An 18,324-nucleotide genomic window follows, 5' to 3' on the forward strand; every position below is an offset into this window, starting at 1 on the left:
AGCGCAGTGTCTCCGTCTCCTCGTCTCTCCACGATGCTTTGACTCCACGTGCGCGCAACCACTGCCTATATCTCTGGCAACTCCTCCGCCCATAGGCTAAACGCGCTCACCTGACCCTCCCCGTGGGGGCTGCTGGGTCAAGGGACGGCTCCTTTCCCGCCAATATGTACTCTCCTCCTTCGCGGGCTTCTGCAACTACACTGTACAAGCGCAACCTCTCATTACTCAGGGTGAATCAAAGGTCACGGCTACATCTGATTTAGGGTTTATTCTGTATAATCCAAAAACTTCAGAACACTTCTACAGAAACATCCCAACAGAACATGTGAACTCATTCAGATTAAGCTAGTAAGGAGGGGGGAAAAAAGAAACTATTACTGTATATATGTCAAGCTTTCTTAAAACGAAATATACGTTAGGAATTGTTTTCGGAGTACATTACCTTATAAATTTAGCACTATTGTGTTACATTTGGAACTCTATAATTCAGAGTAATATATCCCCATCTGATATTTATGGGCAACATCCTGAATAACTCTCTATTTATGAGATGGTGTGTGTGTGTGTGTGTGTGTGTGTGTGTGTGTGTGTGTATATACACACACTTTGCATACCTAAGAACTCTGACTTTCTGCAAGTCTCAATGATTTAGTGTTTTTCACACTGATTTGGGGTTAATTCTATATAGTCCGAAAACTTCAATAGGAAACAGCCAGATCGTCCGATTCTGCATAAATAGAATAAGCCCATTAGGTTTATTCTCAACGATTTCGGGCTAAATTCTATACAGTCCAAAAAGTGCTATTCAGGCTGTGGACGAAAACTCCTTAGAATTATTCTCACCGATTTGGGGTTATTCTCACGGCTTTTGTGTTATTTTCACGGCTTTTTGTATTATTCTGACTGTTTTTTGTGTTATTATCACTAATTTTATTATTTTCACTAATTCTGTTATTCTCACTAGTTGTGTTAGTCTCACAGATGTTTGTGTTATTGTCACTCATGTTGTGTTATTCTCACTGATTTTTGTATTCTCACTAATTGTGTGTTAGTCTCACGTTTGTGTTATTGTCACACATTGTGTTATTCTCACTGATTTGTAGTGCTTCTCACAGATTCTGTGTTATTTTGACTAGTTTTGTCTTCTTTCCACTGATTTTAGCCCCCTCAGATTTCAGCTTTTAGTCACTGAACTTTTGAAGTCCTTTATTTTCCCTACAACTCACTGATTTGGGTCTGATTCTCTCTTTATAATTGGTTTATTAATTTTGTGTCATAACAACAAATACCAATTTGTTAAAAAAAAAAAACATGTTAACAAAAGTGTTACTTGAGAGGTCTTATTTAAACACCATGAAGAGCCAGTTGCAGCTCAGAGGTATGAGGCCTGAGGGCCTGTGTGCAGCCATGACAGTGGCGTCAGGCTGTGACGCACTTTTAATTCAGCCCAGCAGAGGCAGCGCCTACTCCATGTCAGGGCCTCAGCCCCCTCCTCCTCCATCACAGAGCCGCCTCCTCCTCCTCCATGTCAGGGCCTCAGCCTTTGATGTGAGACGGTTTGCTGAAAACCCGGAGCCGGGATTCTCCCCACCGGGCAGATGCAGCTATTATAAACAAGGAGGCCTGGGTGGGGGGCCATTCCTTGGGGTTCGGTTCCGGCAGTCCCCTCCCACCCTGTGCATAGCAACATGACAACGGAGTGCAGGCAACATGGCTGCCCGGGCTTGGGGGCAGTGCCCTGAGGTGAGGTATGGGGCATCGCTGGCACATTGCGGGGAGGGGCACCTCCCAGACCCCCCACACCCTGCGGGCTTTATTATTAAGAAGAATAACACCTTTTAGTCAGCCATATGTCAGCTGCTGATCCACTTAGCTCATGGGACCTGATCCTAGTGATGTGTATACGGGTTATGCTGATGCTATGTCTTTTTTTAATAGGGTCGTCCTAATTTAAAAGAAAATAATAATTATTTAGAGGGGGCAGATTGGGTGTGGGAACAAAATATTTGGGGGCAGCAGCTGTGGCTTGTGGGGATCCTATGAAGGATTTTTTTTTTTGGGGGGGGGGGTGCTCTGTGTAAGGGGGTTGATGGTGAATTTATTCCCATATTGATATGTTTGTGTCTGCATAAGGGTGATGATGATATATATTTATTTAAAGATGTAATAATTGTGTGTATTTATATGTGGAGAGAGAATGTCTGTCTGTCCAAGGCACTCTAGGATAGAAAAATATAAACATACATTTATTACAGCATAAGCAACAAACAATAAAAAAAAATCTTCATTATTTTTTTTTTATTGTTGGTATCTTTATGATGTAATAGATGTATGTTTATATTTTTCTATGCTGGAGTGCTGTGGACATTTTCTGTTTTTGATCTGGAGAGGTGAACACGGGTTGTCCAGCGATCACCTCTTCTACAGCCAGGGTTGCGCCGCCTTCTACTGAACGCTAACCCGGAGATAACCTTTTTACATTTTAGCATTGGCGTTCCCCCGGCAGCTCCCCCCTGCAACTCCTGTCAATATGGCTGCGTGGCGTCAAGTGTTGCCGTGACGATGGGATGTTACGTGACATCACAGCGTCAAGCTACCATGACAACGGGGAAGCCTGCCGAGGCGTCACGTTATGGCAACGCGCTGCAGCGTAGCGTCCGTTGTCATGGCAATGCCACGCTGTGCAGCCACATTGGTAGGAGATGCCGAATGCCGCCACCATACAAGGTGGTAAACCCGGAGTGGTGGCAACCCTGTGTTTAGCTACATTTCTATTTATCTTCAGGAGTGCTGGCACCAAAAATAAATTTATATATAATATCAGCTGCTGACCTTGATTTTTCAAAAGGGTGATCAAATAAAAGTGTTTGTGGGTATCTGAGATGTGTAAAGCATTGGTCCTAATTTTAAATAGGTTGGTGACCCATTTTAAAAGTCCATGAGAGCAGCTAAAGAGCGGTCCCTGTAAAAATCACTTAGATTGTCAGCTCTTCGGGGCGGGGCCTCTCTTTGTGTTCTCATTTTACTTGCTGTCCTTATCCCCCACTGTTTTCACTTTTTTCATTTTCCCTGTTTTGGTAAAGCCGACACTGTATTAAAATACAGGACATTTTTTACTTTTATTTGAATATATTGGCACACCGTTTTAGAGAACGCCCTTGGTCAGGTGCATACATGGTCTCACTGTCATTGAAACTGACCACGGGCTATTCCCTGAAATATTGTGCTTGTATCTGCAAATAAAATGGGTAAAATGGCCTGGCGCACACGGTGACATGAGGAGTGCAGTACGACTTCTGTATAATGCAAATACTTTTAATCGCTCCCTTTGCAAAGTGCTTTGTGTTTAAAAACTATCGGAGAAGTTCGCAGTAGCCAGAAAAAAAATTTCCCTCTTAAAAACACGTATATTATTGTTTTTAATAAGCGTGCATTTTATTAGTCAGATTTGTTCCATTATAAAGGCCTCTTGATCCAAAGTTATTTGAGCCTTGGGTTTTTCACATTGACATTTTATGTGACTTTATATAGTAAATAAAAATATCACTTGTGAGCACATTTGCACGTCTCAGGCAGGTCTGCAACCCTGACTTTCCCCATTATCTCTTAGCATACAGTGCTTCCACTGCAGCCAAGGATTCTGGGTAATGACATGCAAATGAACAGTCAGGGAGTCATTTTGCTTCTTGTCTGTTTTAACATGGACCCCCTATAAGATTATGCCTGCCGCATTACACAGCTTTTCAGCACAGCCTGGGCTAAAGAAGTGCAGAGCCAGTAAACCTGCTCACAGATAGCTATTTCGACCTTTTGGGTCCCATGTACTTTTTGAAACAGTGGTTTGGCTCTCTTGAGCCCGATTTTAACATGGCCACAGAAGCCAAGCACAAAAAAAGTAAACTGGGTTATAATGCACGTGACGGTGTAATAACCTGACTTTAGTTGTAAATGCATCTGGGAGGGGATTGCTACTTAAGCTGCAGACAAATTTAGGGTTGTCTCAGTTAATTATGCCTGGGGTTCTTGACTCCAATCTTCAAGACTCCCCTGAAACAGGTCAGGTTTTAAGGATATCACTAATTCAGCACAGGCCACCTGTACTAAAGCAGAGATATCCTTAAAACCTGGCCTGTCTTCAGGACTGGAGTTGAGAACACTGGCATTATGCATTCCAGTCCCCAACAGCACTGAAGGGGTTATTCATTTGCAAGAGTTAATTTTCCGTAAGGAGCGAACCAATAAATGTGTCTACCCCATGTAACCCTCCTGAGGCTTTTCATAAGCTAATATTAGCAGCATTTTCTGCAAAAGCAGGATGCGATATGCACATTCATCCAACCTGCTCGCGTCTTCTCACTGACACAGCTGCCAACTGCAGCCCTGAAATCGCGACCCGCTGAAGGTAAGTGTGTTTCACAGAATCCTACACCAGGCGATCAAAAGGGATCACAGACTATTTAACGCAAGTGAAGTAGTGGGGGCGATAGCATTTTGTAGTTGTATCTTTTCTGTCTCTCGGAGTGCACCTTAAATGTTAAAATAATGCATATTCCGGGTCGGGCTGTGAATTCTAACTTGATGGGGTATTTTTCTTCAAAAGACAAGTTCCTCTGTCTTCCATACTCTTGTGAAAAGGTGTAACCACACGTATGGATGGGTTGTTCTCCCATGGATGTTTCTGATAGATAATTATATTGGTTCTATTTGTAGATGTTTTTTAAATTTCTGCTACTGCAGTGGGCTTTATATTGGTTAATGCAGGGGTGCTAAACTCCAGTCCTCAAGACTCTCACCCCCCCACCCCCCTCCCCCCCGACAAACCTGCCGACAGGGCAGGTTTTAAGGCTATCCCGGCGTCAGCACAGGTGACTCAGTCGAAGATTGAGCCACCTGTGCTGAAGCAGGTTTATCCTGAAAACCTGACCTGTTGTTGTGGACTGGAGTTGAAAACCCCTGGATTAAGGAGTTGCCATTTTGCTATGGCAGTGGCATCTGAAAAGCATATGTTGATCCATCTGCAGAATTTAGAAAACAAGCTTTTCATTGTAAGGGTATTGAAATTTAGCCTAATTTTGGAAGAAAGCTACAAGGAATACTTCAATAAACCAAAGGCATCGCAGGTGTAGCACGCTGCTCCTTTGAGACTGCAATAGTATAATTATACATATTTAACTGTCACACTGTATTAACTGCCTGTGCTTTCAGGTGTCTCTTTTAACCCATGCAAAACTGGGGAGGGGGGTGCTTTCTATTCAATGCAGTGGCTAAATGGTATAGTAGCACTACAAAATCTGTTTTGGGCACTATATGAAGGACGTTTTTATATTTAAATACATGTATTATATATTTAACATGTAAATAGCGGTCTAGGACATTCTGGTTGCGGCGGCTTCGCCGCAACCAAATGGTCGGAATCTGTTGCTTGCTACTTCGCTGCTAAGGGTAAGTGCCTAACCCCTTCTCCCGCCACCTCCCACCCCCCAACCTAAGCTCTTACCCTAAACCCTAAAAACCCCTACCCTAACCACTAAAATACCTTACATTTACCCCCTATCCTGAAGAGTAATAAAACTTATCTTGGAAGCGGCCGGTGGTGGGGGTTCCAGCGGCGGGTCGGCTGCGGCGAAGCGGCGGTGGTCATTTGCCCGCGGCGAAACAGCCGCTACCAAATGGCCCGTTTGGTGTAAATAGTACCGTTCATTAAAAGCCTTGATGGGTTTTACAAAGAGTACCATATAAAAACAATACAATATCAAAACCTGCAAGGGAAAGACAATATCCCTACCTGCTATTATTCATCATACCCGGCACCTATGCCGGGCTCTTCAAACGGCGACCCTGGTGTTGTATCGCTGGATTCTCTTCTTCTATATGCTATAAATGCTGGCAAAATGTTGCAATATAATAATGTTCAGGTCTTTAAATGTATCTAAAATGACATTGCAATAAGCTTGTCGCGCTTCTCCTAAATTGTTTCTGATCTAGCCCCTTTGGAGTGCTAGTTGAGGAGCCCAGACCTTTTGTATCTATACAGGCAGTAGGCGCTCTAATGAACACATCCTACTTAGTAGTGTTCTAAAGCAGAAATGGTTTCCCAGTGGATAGGGGTTACACGTGGCACTTTGGGGACCATGTTGTATACCAGTAAGGCTGTGCTTACTGTGACGGCGATGCAACGTCGCGGAGAAACAAATGTATTGCCGCCGTCGCGTGCTCTTATAGTAGAAGCAACGTGACGGAGCGACGGCTTGGTCGCGATCGCTGGTAGCCAAGTCAGTTTGATTTTTCCAGCAACCGCAGCGTGCTGTCACCAGCAACACGACCATCACATCAAAACAAATGAATTGTCCCCGTCGTCGGCGCTAATAGTGCACGCGACGGCGACGGAGCGACAGTGTTACCAAAAATCTGGTAGTCACTGATATTTTTTTTTTTTTTTTTTTTTTTTGCAACGGTCTCCCTTTGCGGCCAATCGGGAGCTTCCCCGTGCCTCTGCCCTCCCCCCTTTTATGACATCACTGGCCTTGTAGCCAGCGACATCGCCTAAACTTAAAATATAACTTTCGCAATGGCGACTGGTGACGTCATCGGACGCGTCGCCGGCACTATAAGCGCGGCCTAACGATTAACTAGAGATATATTTAAAGCAGGACAGCCTACTTGTTGACTTCTAGAGCTAAGACTTGACTGTGGTAGGGTATCCTGGGATTAGTGTGTATTGGGCATCAGAGGGTTAAGATTCTCTTGGGTATTACTTGCACTAGTAGGCAAAGCTACTTTTGTTAATCTCTTTAATGCCATTTGTGCCTGGGGACATTTAATTATGACTGTATGTTTTATATATTCTCTGGTATTTGCATTGGTGTCTCCTTTCTTTGTAGCCTAAATATGAAATTGGCAAATAAATACCGCGTCAATGGAGTTTACTGGGTAAGGACGACCAGTCTTCAGTACACCTTGCTCAGTGTGACTGGTGTTTTAAATTTAAAGGAATATTGTGCATATGCTTTGATTTATAAGAATATCTGCCTTTGTCCAGAGGGACTTTTCTCAAAGAAGGTAGTCAGTCCAGCATCGAAACATTGATGCTGCAAATATTAGCGCTCTCTTTCTCAGCCAGGCTACCCTGGTTTGTCGCGAACTTTTGCCAAGTGCGCCGCAGCCCCCGGTGGAACATCTCCGCAGGCACGTCCTGTGCTCCCTGGAGATGTAAACGCTGTAATTCCCCTCTCTGCCTGGCACAGAGGAGACACAGACAAGCCTCTTCATCTCCAGGCAGCACAGGATGTGCCCGCTGAGCTGCTGACATGTTTGAGGTGTATGGGAAGTTGGGAGGAATGAGTGAGGTCCGAGTGTGATGTCGATGTGTAGGGAGAGGCAGAGAGGTTAGTACTTTTTTTTTTTTTTGTGGGATGGGGAAGGTGTGTGGAAAAATATGTTTATGATTTAAAGGGTGCGTGTGCTGTGTGAGAATAGGGGTGAATGTAAAGTGTGTAAGAGGAGCGTGTGTGCATGTGAAAATCGTGGTGAGGCTGTTGCGTGTAAGTCAGGAGATGAGTGAGGTCTGAAGAGCAGGGCTGTCCGGAGAATTTAAAAGTCCCTCCCCGATATTTGTAGCAGATGTTCATTTTGTCTTTATTAAAATGTACACATCATCCTTCTCTCCAGAACACGCTGCCAAAGTACTGACGACCAGTTATCCGAGACGCCTATTTCCTCATCAGGAAGTATCCGTTGCGAGCAGTTGGTTACGTATGCTGTGTCTGCTTTTGAGACTACTTTTAGGTCTCGAAACCCATTTTCTTGTATTTTTGCATATAAGCTACATTGCACAATCTGCATACTTCTGAACAACTTCAAAAGAGAAAAAGCGTAAGCATAGTGTGTTTCCATCTCAGTTTTATTTGTTTCTTGCTCTGTATTGTGAACACTGGCTTATTTAGATGTCTGCGAATGTATTCTCCAGTAATTTTTAGTTCATTTTAATTGGATGCAGCAGGTGCAGACAGAGTGCAGTGAGACTGGGACTTTTATTTCTACTTTTAATTCTTTTGTGACATTGGGACAAAAAAGGCCGGTTCATATTGATTTGTTGAATCTGCCTGTGCTGTCCTACTAATCCAAGCGCTTAACCAAGGGTTTCCCCACTCCGGTCATCAAGACCCCCCCCCCCCCCCAGGTCTACAAGATATTCCTGCTTCAGCACAGGTGGTGCAGTCGAAGACTGAGTCACTGATTGTCACCTGTGCTGAAGCAGGGATATCCTGAAAACCTGATCTATTGGGGGCTCTTGAGGACTGCTGTTGAGAACCCCTGGCTTAACCCTTTCACTGCCAAATGAGTCTATGCATTGTGGGTTTTTTGTTTCCCCCCCCCCCCTCTGAAATTGGGCTTCAAGGGCCCTGTTACTTGTTTTTGTTTTCTTTACAATCTTCATCTAATATCATTTGGTGATTTGAGATTATTCGTCAGTTCTGAAAACTAGAGGTGAATTGTCTTTGTTTTGTATAGTAATTAATAATACGTCATTGGTCACAGATGAGCATAAGTAGCTGATGTGCTTCAATAATTTAACAGACCTGGAGAAAAGGGGAAACAATTTTTGTTTTAATTCGATGCAAATAAGGAAGGCTGAAAGAAGCTCATTACATTTATACATTGTTTTTATATTTATTGGGGCTGCCTTCTACGCACATCAGTAATTTTGTGGACACGAGTCAAGTCAAACAATCTAAGTAACTACATTACCCCTTCTCCCTAATATTAATCGCCTCCTTTTCAGTTGCGTAGCTAGGCATGCCCCGTGTCCCCAGGCAAATGCTTTTTTATTGCGCTGTTGGCGAGTGCCAGGACAAATTTGGGATTGGTCACCCTAGAGAGCGAGGCCCCGACCTATAGCTGTGCCCCTGCCTCCTTTGTGGTGCATCATTCTATGGTCCCTATTTAATATGCTGTAAAGAAGTGTTCAGCCCCATTCAGAAGGGGCTACAATCTTCTCCATCACCAGGAAGTGGCTTCACAACATATTGGATAAGGTTCTACGTTTCTAGAGCCAGTAAACTAATTTATATGCATCATTGTTAAACTGTAACGTGTGTGTTTGTGTGTCTTTTGGTATGGTGTTGTCTTATTAATGTCTTTTGGTTCTTGTTGTAGTGATTGGACACAATGACTGTTACTACGGTATACGATAACTCTGAAGCCGTGGAACTAAGTGCCACTCACCATCTTTATCTAAAACCAAAGGCAAAGTTGACTATTAACGTGATACTCCCTGAGGGAGAAGAGCCATGCTGGCCAGTTTCAAATTGGGAGCTTTTGGAAGAGCTAAAACATGCGGTGGATCCTGACCAGTTCAGTTCTATTAAGGTTTCAAGAAGCACTAAAGCGTTTATCCGAATTGAAGGTGAAACGGACACTAAACATCTGACTCAGATTTTCTTGGCAAAACTTAATGGACAAACCCTAAAACTAAGCAGCTTTAATGAACCCTTAAGTGTTGAGGCCACTGAGGCACTTAATGAATGTCCAACAAAATCCGAGTGGCTGGAAGCGGAGAGCGCTACAGAGGTGCTCCCCGAGCATGACCCCCCTCCGCATTGCATTCATTTTGAAGGCTTACCTTGTAAATGGTTTTCATCGTTGGGTTTAAATATTGAAAAGCCATGTGAAGATGTTCTGAAGAGTGCTTTTGAAAGATATGGAGGAATAACATATATAGATATACCTATGCTTGATCCGTACAGAGAAGAGGTTGGTGGGAACTTTAACCCATTGAATTCGGGCGGCCTACAGACCTTTGATGCTTTCCTCCAATATGAAGACCATGCAAGCTTTGTCAATGCTATGGAGTCACTCCATGGAATGAAACTAATGCTTAAAGGCGAAGATGGGAAGGCTGTGGCATGTGATATAAAGGTAATGTGGGCTAAAGATTATTCACAAGAAGATAAGCTTGTTGAAACTCCTCTTGTAACTACAGTTCATTGACCAGGGGTGGCCAACTCCAGCCCTTGAGCTACCAACAGGTCAGGTTTTCAAGATATCCCTGCGTCAGCACAGATGGCTCAGTCAAAGACTGAGCAGCCTGTGCTGAAGCAGGGATATCCTGAAAACCTGACCTGTTGGTTACTCCTAGCCATATGTTGCTCTACAGCAGTTGTTGTCAGACTTCTTATCAGGGAACACAAACCATACCAGCCTTTGGGAATAACTAATACATTTGCAAACACAGGTGAGTGCACCCAAGTTGCACATTAATAGGATATTCATTGGCATTCCTAAAACCTGGCCTGGCTTTGGGCCCTGAAGAGAATGAGGACCACTGCTATATATCGGCGCAATCACCGTTATAGCCTTCTAGTGCCTACCCACATTTGCAAAGAACACTATTGTTGGTAGTGTGGACATTGTGTTATCTTGCATGGTTGCCTATTGTGTGATAAAACACAACTGTAATACAGTATGAATGCACTGACTACAATTCCGTTTGAAACTATTCTCGTGCATTGATATTCGTTATTATTGGGTGACATGCAGGAAAACAAAACGTATGTCTATAATGGTAATATATATTATAGACAATATGTTCCTGCAATAGTGGGTGTATTTATTCTTGGGTTAAAAAATCTGTACCTTGATTTTTACATCTGTGAATTCCACATGTTCTACATGTTCTAGTCATTTCTGGGTGCTCTGGTACCTATGAAAAGTCCCAAAATGTCTTAGTAGACTGTAATTGCAGAATATAACAAAGTATTCTGCTGCAGTTTATTCCTCCGGGAATTAAAGGATTGGCACGTGGAGTTATTTTGCAGCCTTTTTTTTAAATGTAATTTTTTTTTTTTAAAGGCAACTCTGGATACAACCAAACACTTTAGTGAAGACGCAGTAAACAGGAGGAATGCGGAAAGGCTTAAACTACAGGAGCTGGAACAGCAAAGGAAACAAGAAAAAGAGGACGAGGAGGCTGAGAGGTGAGGGGGCTTCCAGTTGAAGAAACCTGTTGTCTACACCAGGAGTGGCCAACTCCAGTCCTCAAGGGCCACCAACAGGTCAGGTTTTCAGGATATTCTAGCTTCAACACAGGTGGCCTCTGAGCCACCTGTGCTGAAGCAGGGACTAATTGAGCCACCTGTGATGAAGCAAGGATATCCTGAAAACCTGACCTGTTGGTGGCTTTTGAGGACTGGAGTTGACCACTCCTGGTCTACACTTTCCGAATTATTTATTTTAATATAAATTAACTGCTCATTGGAAAATGGAGAAAAGCAGCACTCCTCTAATGAAAAATAGTTTAGACATGGTATGTGCATATATCATAACAGAACCATAGGGCAAAATGTGCATTATCTAATATGTGATAATCCTACATCTTGTAAACCCTTCCTTTCTTTTCTTTCCCAATAACTTGTGTAATGACTTCCAAAGAATCCTATTGGCTGAAAGACGAATATATTTTATGTAGTTGTAGAACTGTACAGAGGCACCGGCATTTATTTTACCCATTCACACGTTGTGATGGTAAATGCATAATGTGCTGGCGGCTCAATTAATTCGAAGACCATTCAAAAAGGTGTATGGTAGTGCAGAAGAAAACTGATGTTTTTTGCCCACTATGGGACCTTTATCAGGGTTAGGACGGAAACACAGCATTTTATTCCCAACCCCGATAAAGGTCCCATAGTGGACAAAAACATTGATTTTTTTTAATTTTATTTTCTGGAATACTTTTTTTTTCCTTCTTTAAGTTGCCTCGTGCTGTGTCCTTCCTTCCAGACTAAGGCTGCGATTATAGTGCCCCTACGAGCGCCCGAAACATAACCTAGGCTGGAGGTGATCGGGAGGCGTGGCTGTGACATCACGTGAGCGGTTCGCCCTCATTGCCTGAACCTCTCACGTGATGTGGCCGTCACGCTGCACAAACAATTTCAATTGTATCTTGTAATCTGTCGCTCCGTAGGGCTTTGTCGCACGCACACTATCTGCGTTTTCATTGGTCTCCACTATAATCACAGCCTAATGGTTGGGTTGATCTATATTTTGGATAACTGCTCAAAACTTGAGATATTTATGCTAAATAACATTTAACAGGTTTGTATGCACATGTGTTTTGAATAATCTTCTGCAGAAATTACTGGGATATACAGATGTTCCTTCATCACTGGCATGTTGGAGCAGCTCCAGTACCGGGCTAACGCCGTCCCCTTTTTGGTGTGTGCGGTCAATTCAAACTAATTGAGTTGAAGCCCATTAGCGCTTTATGCATTATTTACATATAACGTGTTAGACACACACACACACTACCCCCCTTCCCCACTTCAGGAAAGTAAGCAGAATCATTTGTGTTATTATCTAGGAAAAGAAAAGTGGAGGAAAGAAAATGTCGAGAGAAAAAAAGGAGGATAAAGTTAAAGCGGAAAGTTCAGAGGCAGAGGGAATGTGTGGAACCCGATATAACCGAGCAAGATCCGTGTCCTGAAAGAGTAGAAGACACCCAGGAATGGGACGATAGAAAACTCTTACTAGCTCAAAGACGAGTGGAATCATTCAAGCTTCTCACAGTGCTCCTAGAGAAAGTCAACGTAAGTGTTTTTCTTGTTCATTCTGAAAATGCAACTTGTACCTGCTGCTTGTTGATGCATGATGAGCATTTTGAGTGTGCAATCTTTCAGTCGATAAAGATTTTGCCTATGGCAGTCTACTGTACATCTTCACTTCTCCCCAGATGTTCTTCAGCAGAGTTAAATCGGCTTTTTGGGCTGTTTGTAGTCTTCTCAAAAATGATTAGACCTCTTATTGCTGCTGTGTTCAGGGCTTTTTTTTTATTTATAATATATAGATAGATAGATATAGATACATACATACATACATACATACCTTGTCATGTCTGGAGATGTCAACATCACAATGCCCTGCCTGGGCATGAGTGCACTTTCAGTTAGTAGTCAGTCAATGTGAGAAAGGGATACCTGCATAACCAAATTTCCAGGTACTTCATTGTCTGGCTATTTAAAGCTAAATCTAATCATTTGACTCTTTAAAGTTGGGATCAGATGACCACTTATTCACAAACGTTCGTGTTAAGCATGAGTTGCGTAGTTTTGGTTTTCTTACGCAGATATTTATTCTCATTTCTCTCTCTTTTTTTTTTTTTTTTTTTTTTTAAAGGGTCTGGTGCAAGTGGATAAAATCAGTGAAGAACTCCAGCTGGATTGTGATTTAATGGAAGGCTCCAGTGAAACTACGTTTGCTGACTTAGGAAAGAAGACTCCAGTCTCCCTGCCAATTCTAGACGGAGAAGGGAGAAGCAAAGATGAAATTGAGACGGACAATAAGCCTTCTGTCACTGAGGCATATGTCCAGCCAGTAAGTGCTCCTAAACAGAAGAAGAAAGGAAAAAGATCATTAGTCCATAAAGACAAATCAAAAAGTTTTGCTTGTGGTACTCCCCAAAAGGAAGCTCGGAATGAGCAAAAGGAAAAGAGGGTGCAACATTGTGACCGTCACATTTTCAAACTGTCACATTCTCAAGATGTGCTGGATAGCGGCTGCTTCAAAAAGCTGAAAATTTATGAAACTGATGACTTCATTCATTATTTGTTAAATTACTACCACTGTCCAGAGTATGCAAGATTGTTTCTGGAAACAAATGACAATGTAAGCAAGCCTTGGTGTCAGAGGATGGTGCATTGCAACGGGAATAGCTTCCAGATAAAACTGAGGAACATGAATGGGCATTTTACGGAGATGAAATTGATGCCAAAGCTGGATCAGGAGCTGAACAATGATAGCGGCAGATGTAAGACAACTATTAAGAAATTGGAGAAGAATTTGAGAAATGCACCTTATGCGAGAAGATTTTCCAAAGACTGTAAGAAGCATTTGGTTCCAAGTGAACACACGGTTCCTTTAACAAGCACTAGAACTAATTTCCTTGAAGGCCCTGAACATGTTTTTCAGAGAACTTGGAAAGGTGGAGAGCATCCCCAAAATGCAGAATCCGACAACGAGCTGAAAGACGTACTGGAGGAAATCAGCAGTACTTCTGAGTATTTTAGTGAAGAGCCAAGTGGAAAGGCAGAAAGCCGTGATAACGGTGACATTCGAAATATTCGGAAATCTACCAGGAAACTAGGAAAAAACGCACTGGGTGAAATGGGGAAAAAAATCAGTCTTTCTGACAAAAATATGACCTGCGACCATGAAGATGTGTTGGGTCATTTTTTACATTCCTACTCTGCATGTAGCTATTTTGAAAAGCATTCAAAATGTAATCTCAGGCCAGCATGCCACAGACCGAGCTTTCATCTTAAAGATGAAGGACAAACTAGTGAGTCTGACTCGGAAGTGAAAAGATTAGCATTGGAAAAGAAGAGCGTTCCGAAAAAGATTCACATAAACTACTTGGCTGATCACAAAGACTGCTTCAACGAGAAGTGCATGAACGCCCTGCCGTTTCTCCGAAATCCTGACTTGCACAAATCAGTTCAACATAAGAGTAATGTGCGGGCAAATGCACACAATGAAACGTCTAAAATAATCCACAAGGCAGCGAGTCGTGCCAAGCAGCCTAAGAAATCCAGGAGAAAATCGGCAGAGTGGGAAGTTGGTTTTCCAGAAGATGATTCCGCAGGTGTTGTACACACTGAGCAAGCACGGGCTGTTAGAAAAACCGCCGATTGGTGCAATTCTAACTTTGACCAGCAAACTGGAAACCACCTCGTAGAAACACCGCAGCTTGCCATATGTTCTAAAAGCTCATTTAATAATTATTTAGACTGGGAGCGTCATTTCTACCGTGCAGGAGGGTTTGTTAAAAATGTATAATCTAAAAGTTGAGCTATAGAGTACTTAAATGTGAACTTGGTTTCTAAGGAGACTTTTGTTAGAAACTGTATTTATACGTTAAGTGCCTTTCTAAAATGTACTTTTGCAACCAAGTTTGTCACTCAGTGTGTTCCCCAGAAATGAAGACTCAGCTGTTGAATTTTACCCTGTTTGTGCCCTACTCTGTTTAGTGTTTTCTTTTGGGGGTGTGTACTGTATGCAAAAGGCATCTTATATTCCGAAAACACACTTTCCTGACCTATAAAAGCAGTGTATTTAGTGAAAAGATTATTTTACCTTTTATTTAAAAACTGGTAAGTTATACTTTTTTTTTTGTAAATGGTTTAAAAAGCAGTATGAACAGACCGATGTAACCAGGAAATGTTCTGTTCACTGTCGCATCCAAATTCTTTGCATTTCAAGAGATGAGAGAAAATGTGTAATTTGTGCTCTTTGTGGAGCTCATATGTAGGTAAAAATGAGATCCTGACCTGTTCAGCAGAAGTGGCCAACTCCAGTCCCCAAACGCCACCAATAGGTCAGGTTTTCAGGATATTTCTGCTTCAGCGGAGGTGGCTCAGTCAACAACTCAACCACTGATTGAGCCACCTATGCTGAAGTGGCGATAGCCTGAAAAGCTGACCTGTTGATGGCCCTTTAAGATTGGAGTTGGCTACCCCTTGTTTTAGAGTTATCTTTGTATGTCACTTGGCCACTCCTGCTGCTATGCAAAGGAGTAGATTTAAGTGCTTGTTTGTTATTGGCAAATCTCTCACTAATGACACTTAATAGCCAAAGTATGAATAAAATACATAGTTTGAAAACAAATGTTTAAAAAAAATAAAACAATTAAAAAAAAAATGGAAACATTACATTCCACATGCTCACAATAAAGTGTCATATTAAAGCCGCTTTCGCCTGGAAAAACAATTTTCTTTATTTTTTCTAGACCAGAAACGAGAGAGTTGAAATGTTCATAAATACTTTATGATGCTGTCCCGCTTTGTACCGTTTTACACAGGTAATCCACATACCCCGGCTATGAAGGGGGTCGCATCAGATTAGTCCATAAAGTAAATGCTCAGTCAATTAGCCGTGTAGATTTACGTGGGTAAGTACTGGCTGGGTGTGGATGACTGTGCAATATAGAAATGATACAATACAATAGTATAATGGCTCTAGTGATATCACCCTCCAGTAGGTTCTGGCCCTATCCAGAGAAGGTACCGTACAGTGGCTTCGTTACCTGTTGCATAAGGACTTGGAGAAAGTGATGATAGAACTACAGGTTGTTGTGGGACAACCCTATGGAACAGAACGGCAATGCATCCTCTTACAAATGTAAACTTCCAGATCCTCTAACAGGCGCTTACAGAAGATTGGGGCATGTTACTAAACTGGAAAATAAAAATTTAAAACTGTGTCAATAGACAAAGCTAGCTGCAGACTACACACACACAAGCATATATACAGGACTTATAGTGAGGACCCCAGTCAGAACTCTGAAGAACCTTCTTCTAGAACACAGGGTGGGTGTATATATATATCTATCAAACAAAGAAATTAGCGCCAGTGATTGTGTGGTTAATATACTGAAGTGTAAACCTAAGAGAAATATTGTGTGATAACCACCACAAATGTAATTGCTATATATGATAACAACTTATAATAACACAATGACTAAATAAACAACTTGTAAAAAGAAGAATTAAAGTAAAAGATATAATAAAAAATGTGTATATATAGAACCAGTCCCAATATGAAGTCCAGAATATGTGAGTAGTTGTATCCAGTAGAAGGGGAACTTCAGGCTGCTCTCAATTGGATGAACCTGTAGAAAAGAAAAGAGGAGAGAGCGCACGCCCCATAGCGTAAAAAGGTAACAATTTATTGGAATTAGGGGAGGGGAGAGGGGAGGGATAAGAATCGCACTCACTAGATGACAAATACAAATGCGCAGTTGTGAAATCATATCACCGCCAAGCTGCAATGTCCACCGCAGTCCAAAGATGAAATGGAAGGATGGTAATCCGTGTTGGCAGTCAGTGAAGGGTTGCTTGAACGCAAAATATAGCCCTTTTGTTGATGTTTGGCAGCTCGGCTAGGTGTCTCACAAGACTCAGTAAAACACACGGTCTGTAAAAACGTCTAGCGCGACCCGACCTGATCACGCACTTCCGTAATGGCGTAGTGTTGTGACGTAATTGCGTAATGATGTCCCTGACGCGTTTCGTCGCAACAGCAACTTTCTCAAAGGGGAATAGGTTGAAAGTTCACATGTAGGAGTATATAACCCCCATTGTTGCTTAGCAACCAATTAATTCAATTCTCATAGGTGGACTCATTAAGGTTACCTCATAGCCAGTAAAATAACAATATTGAATATATTCAAAAGCAGTTACATAAACGATATATATCTAGATTAAAAAGCTACATGAAATAGAAAACAGGAAACTATATAAAGACAACTCATATGCAATCTATAAACTATTACGCTCAAAAGGATCCAACACTTAAACCTACCTATTAAAACTCAAATGAGATAAATATGAAAAAGTAAAATAAAAATAAAAACAATATGTATAATTTTATATTGTGAAATAAAAAGTATAACTATGTTGGAACATATTAGCTCTATAAATGAATATTAGCAATGATTATAATCTATGATAACAGACAAAATAAAAAAAGACTAGGAATCACATACACATGTATATATATTCCCCAGTCATAATACCAATGTAAATACAAATGTACATAGATGGAACAACATACATAATTTCATAAATTGTATAATGATGAACACATAAACCTATGTGACAATGACACACTATATGTGGTATAAACTCAAAAAGAGGCAGGTTAGAATGGTGGCTTTTTTTGCGCATGTGTGACGGGCGCGCGCCCATTACTACCATGACGTCACTTGCGTTACAGTTTTTCGTTACAAGGTAAGGATTTTTTCCCCCCATGAAAACCCTGTAGGTGCCAGCAAAGAAGTTTCACTTAAAAAAATTACCTCAATTGTTTTCCTCCTAGGTCGAAGCAGGGGGTCTCCAGAGCTGAACGGCATTCATTTTGGCTTCGGGGACCCCTTGCTTCCTGAAATACTTGCCTCCTTAGGGGGTGCCGGTATATCCTGCTCAGGTTTAGCGGTCTCATCACATGGGCCAATAGCAAGCTGTAACATCAGCTAGAGTGCCCTACCTTTCACTGTGGAGAATGGTGGTGGGGGGGAAGCCATCTTGGGCCCTGGCAGCAGGCACCTCACTTCCGGCTCTCACTGCTGAGGCTCCTCTGACACAAACCCCGCCCCCACCCTCTGTAGCTCAGACCCCGCCCCCACCCTCTGCAACTGCAGTCAGACCGGCCTCCGCTCTCTTCCTGCTCTGCTCCCTGCATTCTTGCTTTCTGCTGCCCCCCCTGCTCTGATGGTCAAAACTAGGACAGCCACAAAAAAACGGGACATTTTAAAGAATGTCGGGCAGCCGGGAC

General features: G+C 42.2%; 1 protein-coding gene across 4 annotated transcripts; it reads left to right on the forward strand.

Annotated features, from left to right (window-relative positions):
- Positions 1-1,444: 1,444 nt before the first annotated feature.
- Positions 1,445-15,740, forward strand: LOC142467532 (A-kinase anchor protein 17B-like). 4 transcript variants are annotated; one of them, XM_075573350.1, is made up of 7 exons: positions 1,445-1,743; positions 6,882-6,930; positions 7,669-7,872; positions 9,157-9,918; positions 10,852-10,976; positions 12,359-12,584; positions 13,171-15,740. In XM_075573350.1, exons 4-7 carry the CDS (start codon positions 9,169-9,171, stop codon positions 14,827-14,829), a joined length of 2,760 nt encoding a protein of 919 aa, XP_075429465.1. In that variant the 5' UTR covers positions 1,445-1,743; positions 6,882-6,930; positions 7,669-7,872; positions 9,157-9,168; the 3' UTR covers positions 14,830-15,740. The 4 variants fall into 4 exon arrangements, with proteins under 4 accessions (XP_075429465.1, XP_075429464.1, XP_075429463.1 ...); XM_075573349.1 differs by lacking the exon at positions 6,882-6,930 and having other exon boundaries at positions 1,445-1,748; XM_075573348.1 differs by lacking the exon at positions 6,882-6,930.
- Positions 15,741-18,324: the final 2,584 nt, after the last annotated feature.

Source organism: Ascaphus truei, chromosome 16 (genome assembly GCF_040206685.1).
Source record: "Ascaphus truei isolate aAscTru1 chromosome 16, aAscTru1.hap1, whole genome shotgun sequence".
Classification (NCBI taxonomy): Eukaryota; Metazoa; Chordata; class Amphibia; order Anura; family Ascaphidae; genus Ascaphus; species Ascaphus truei.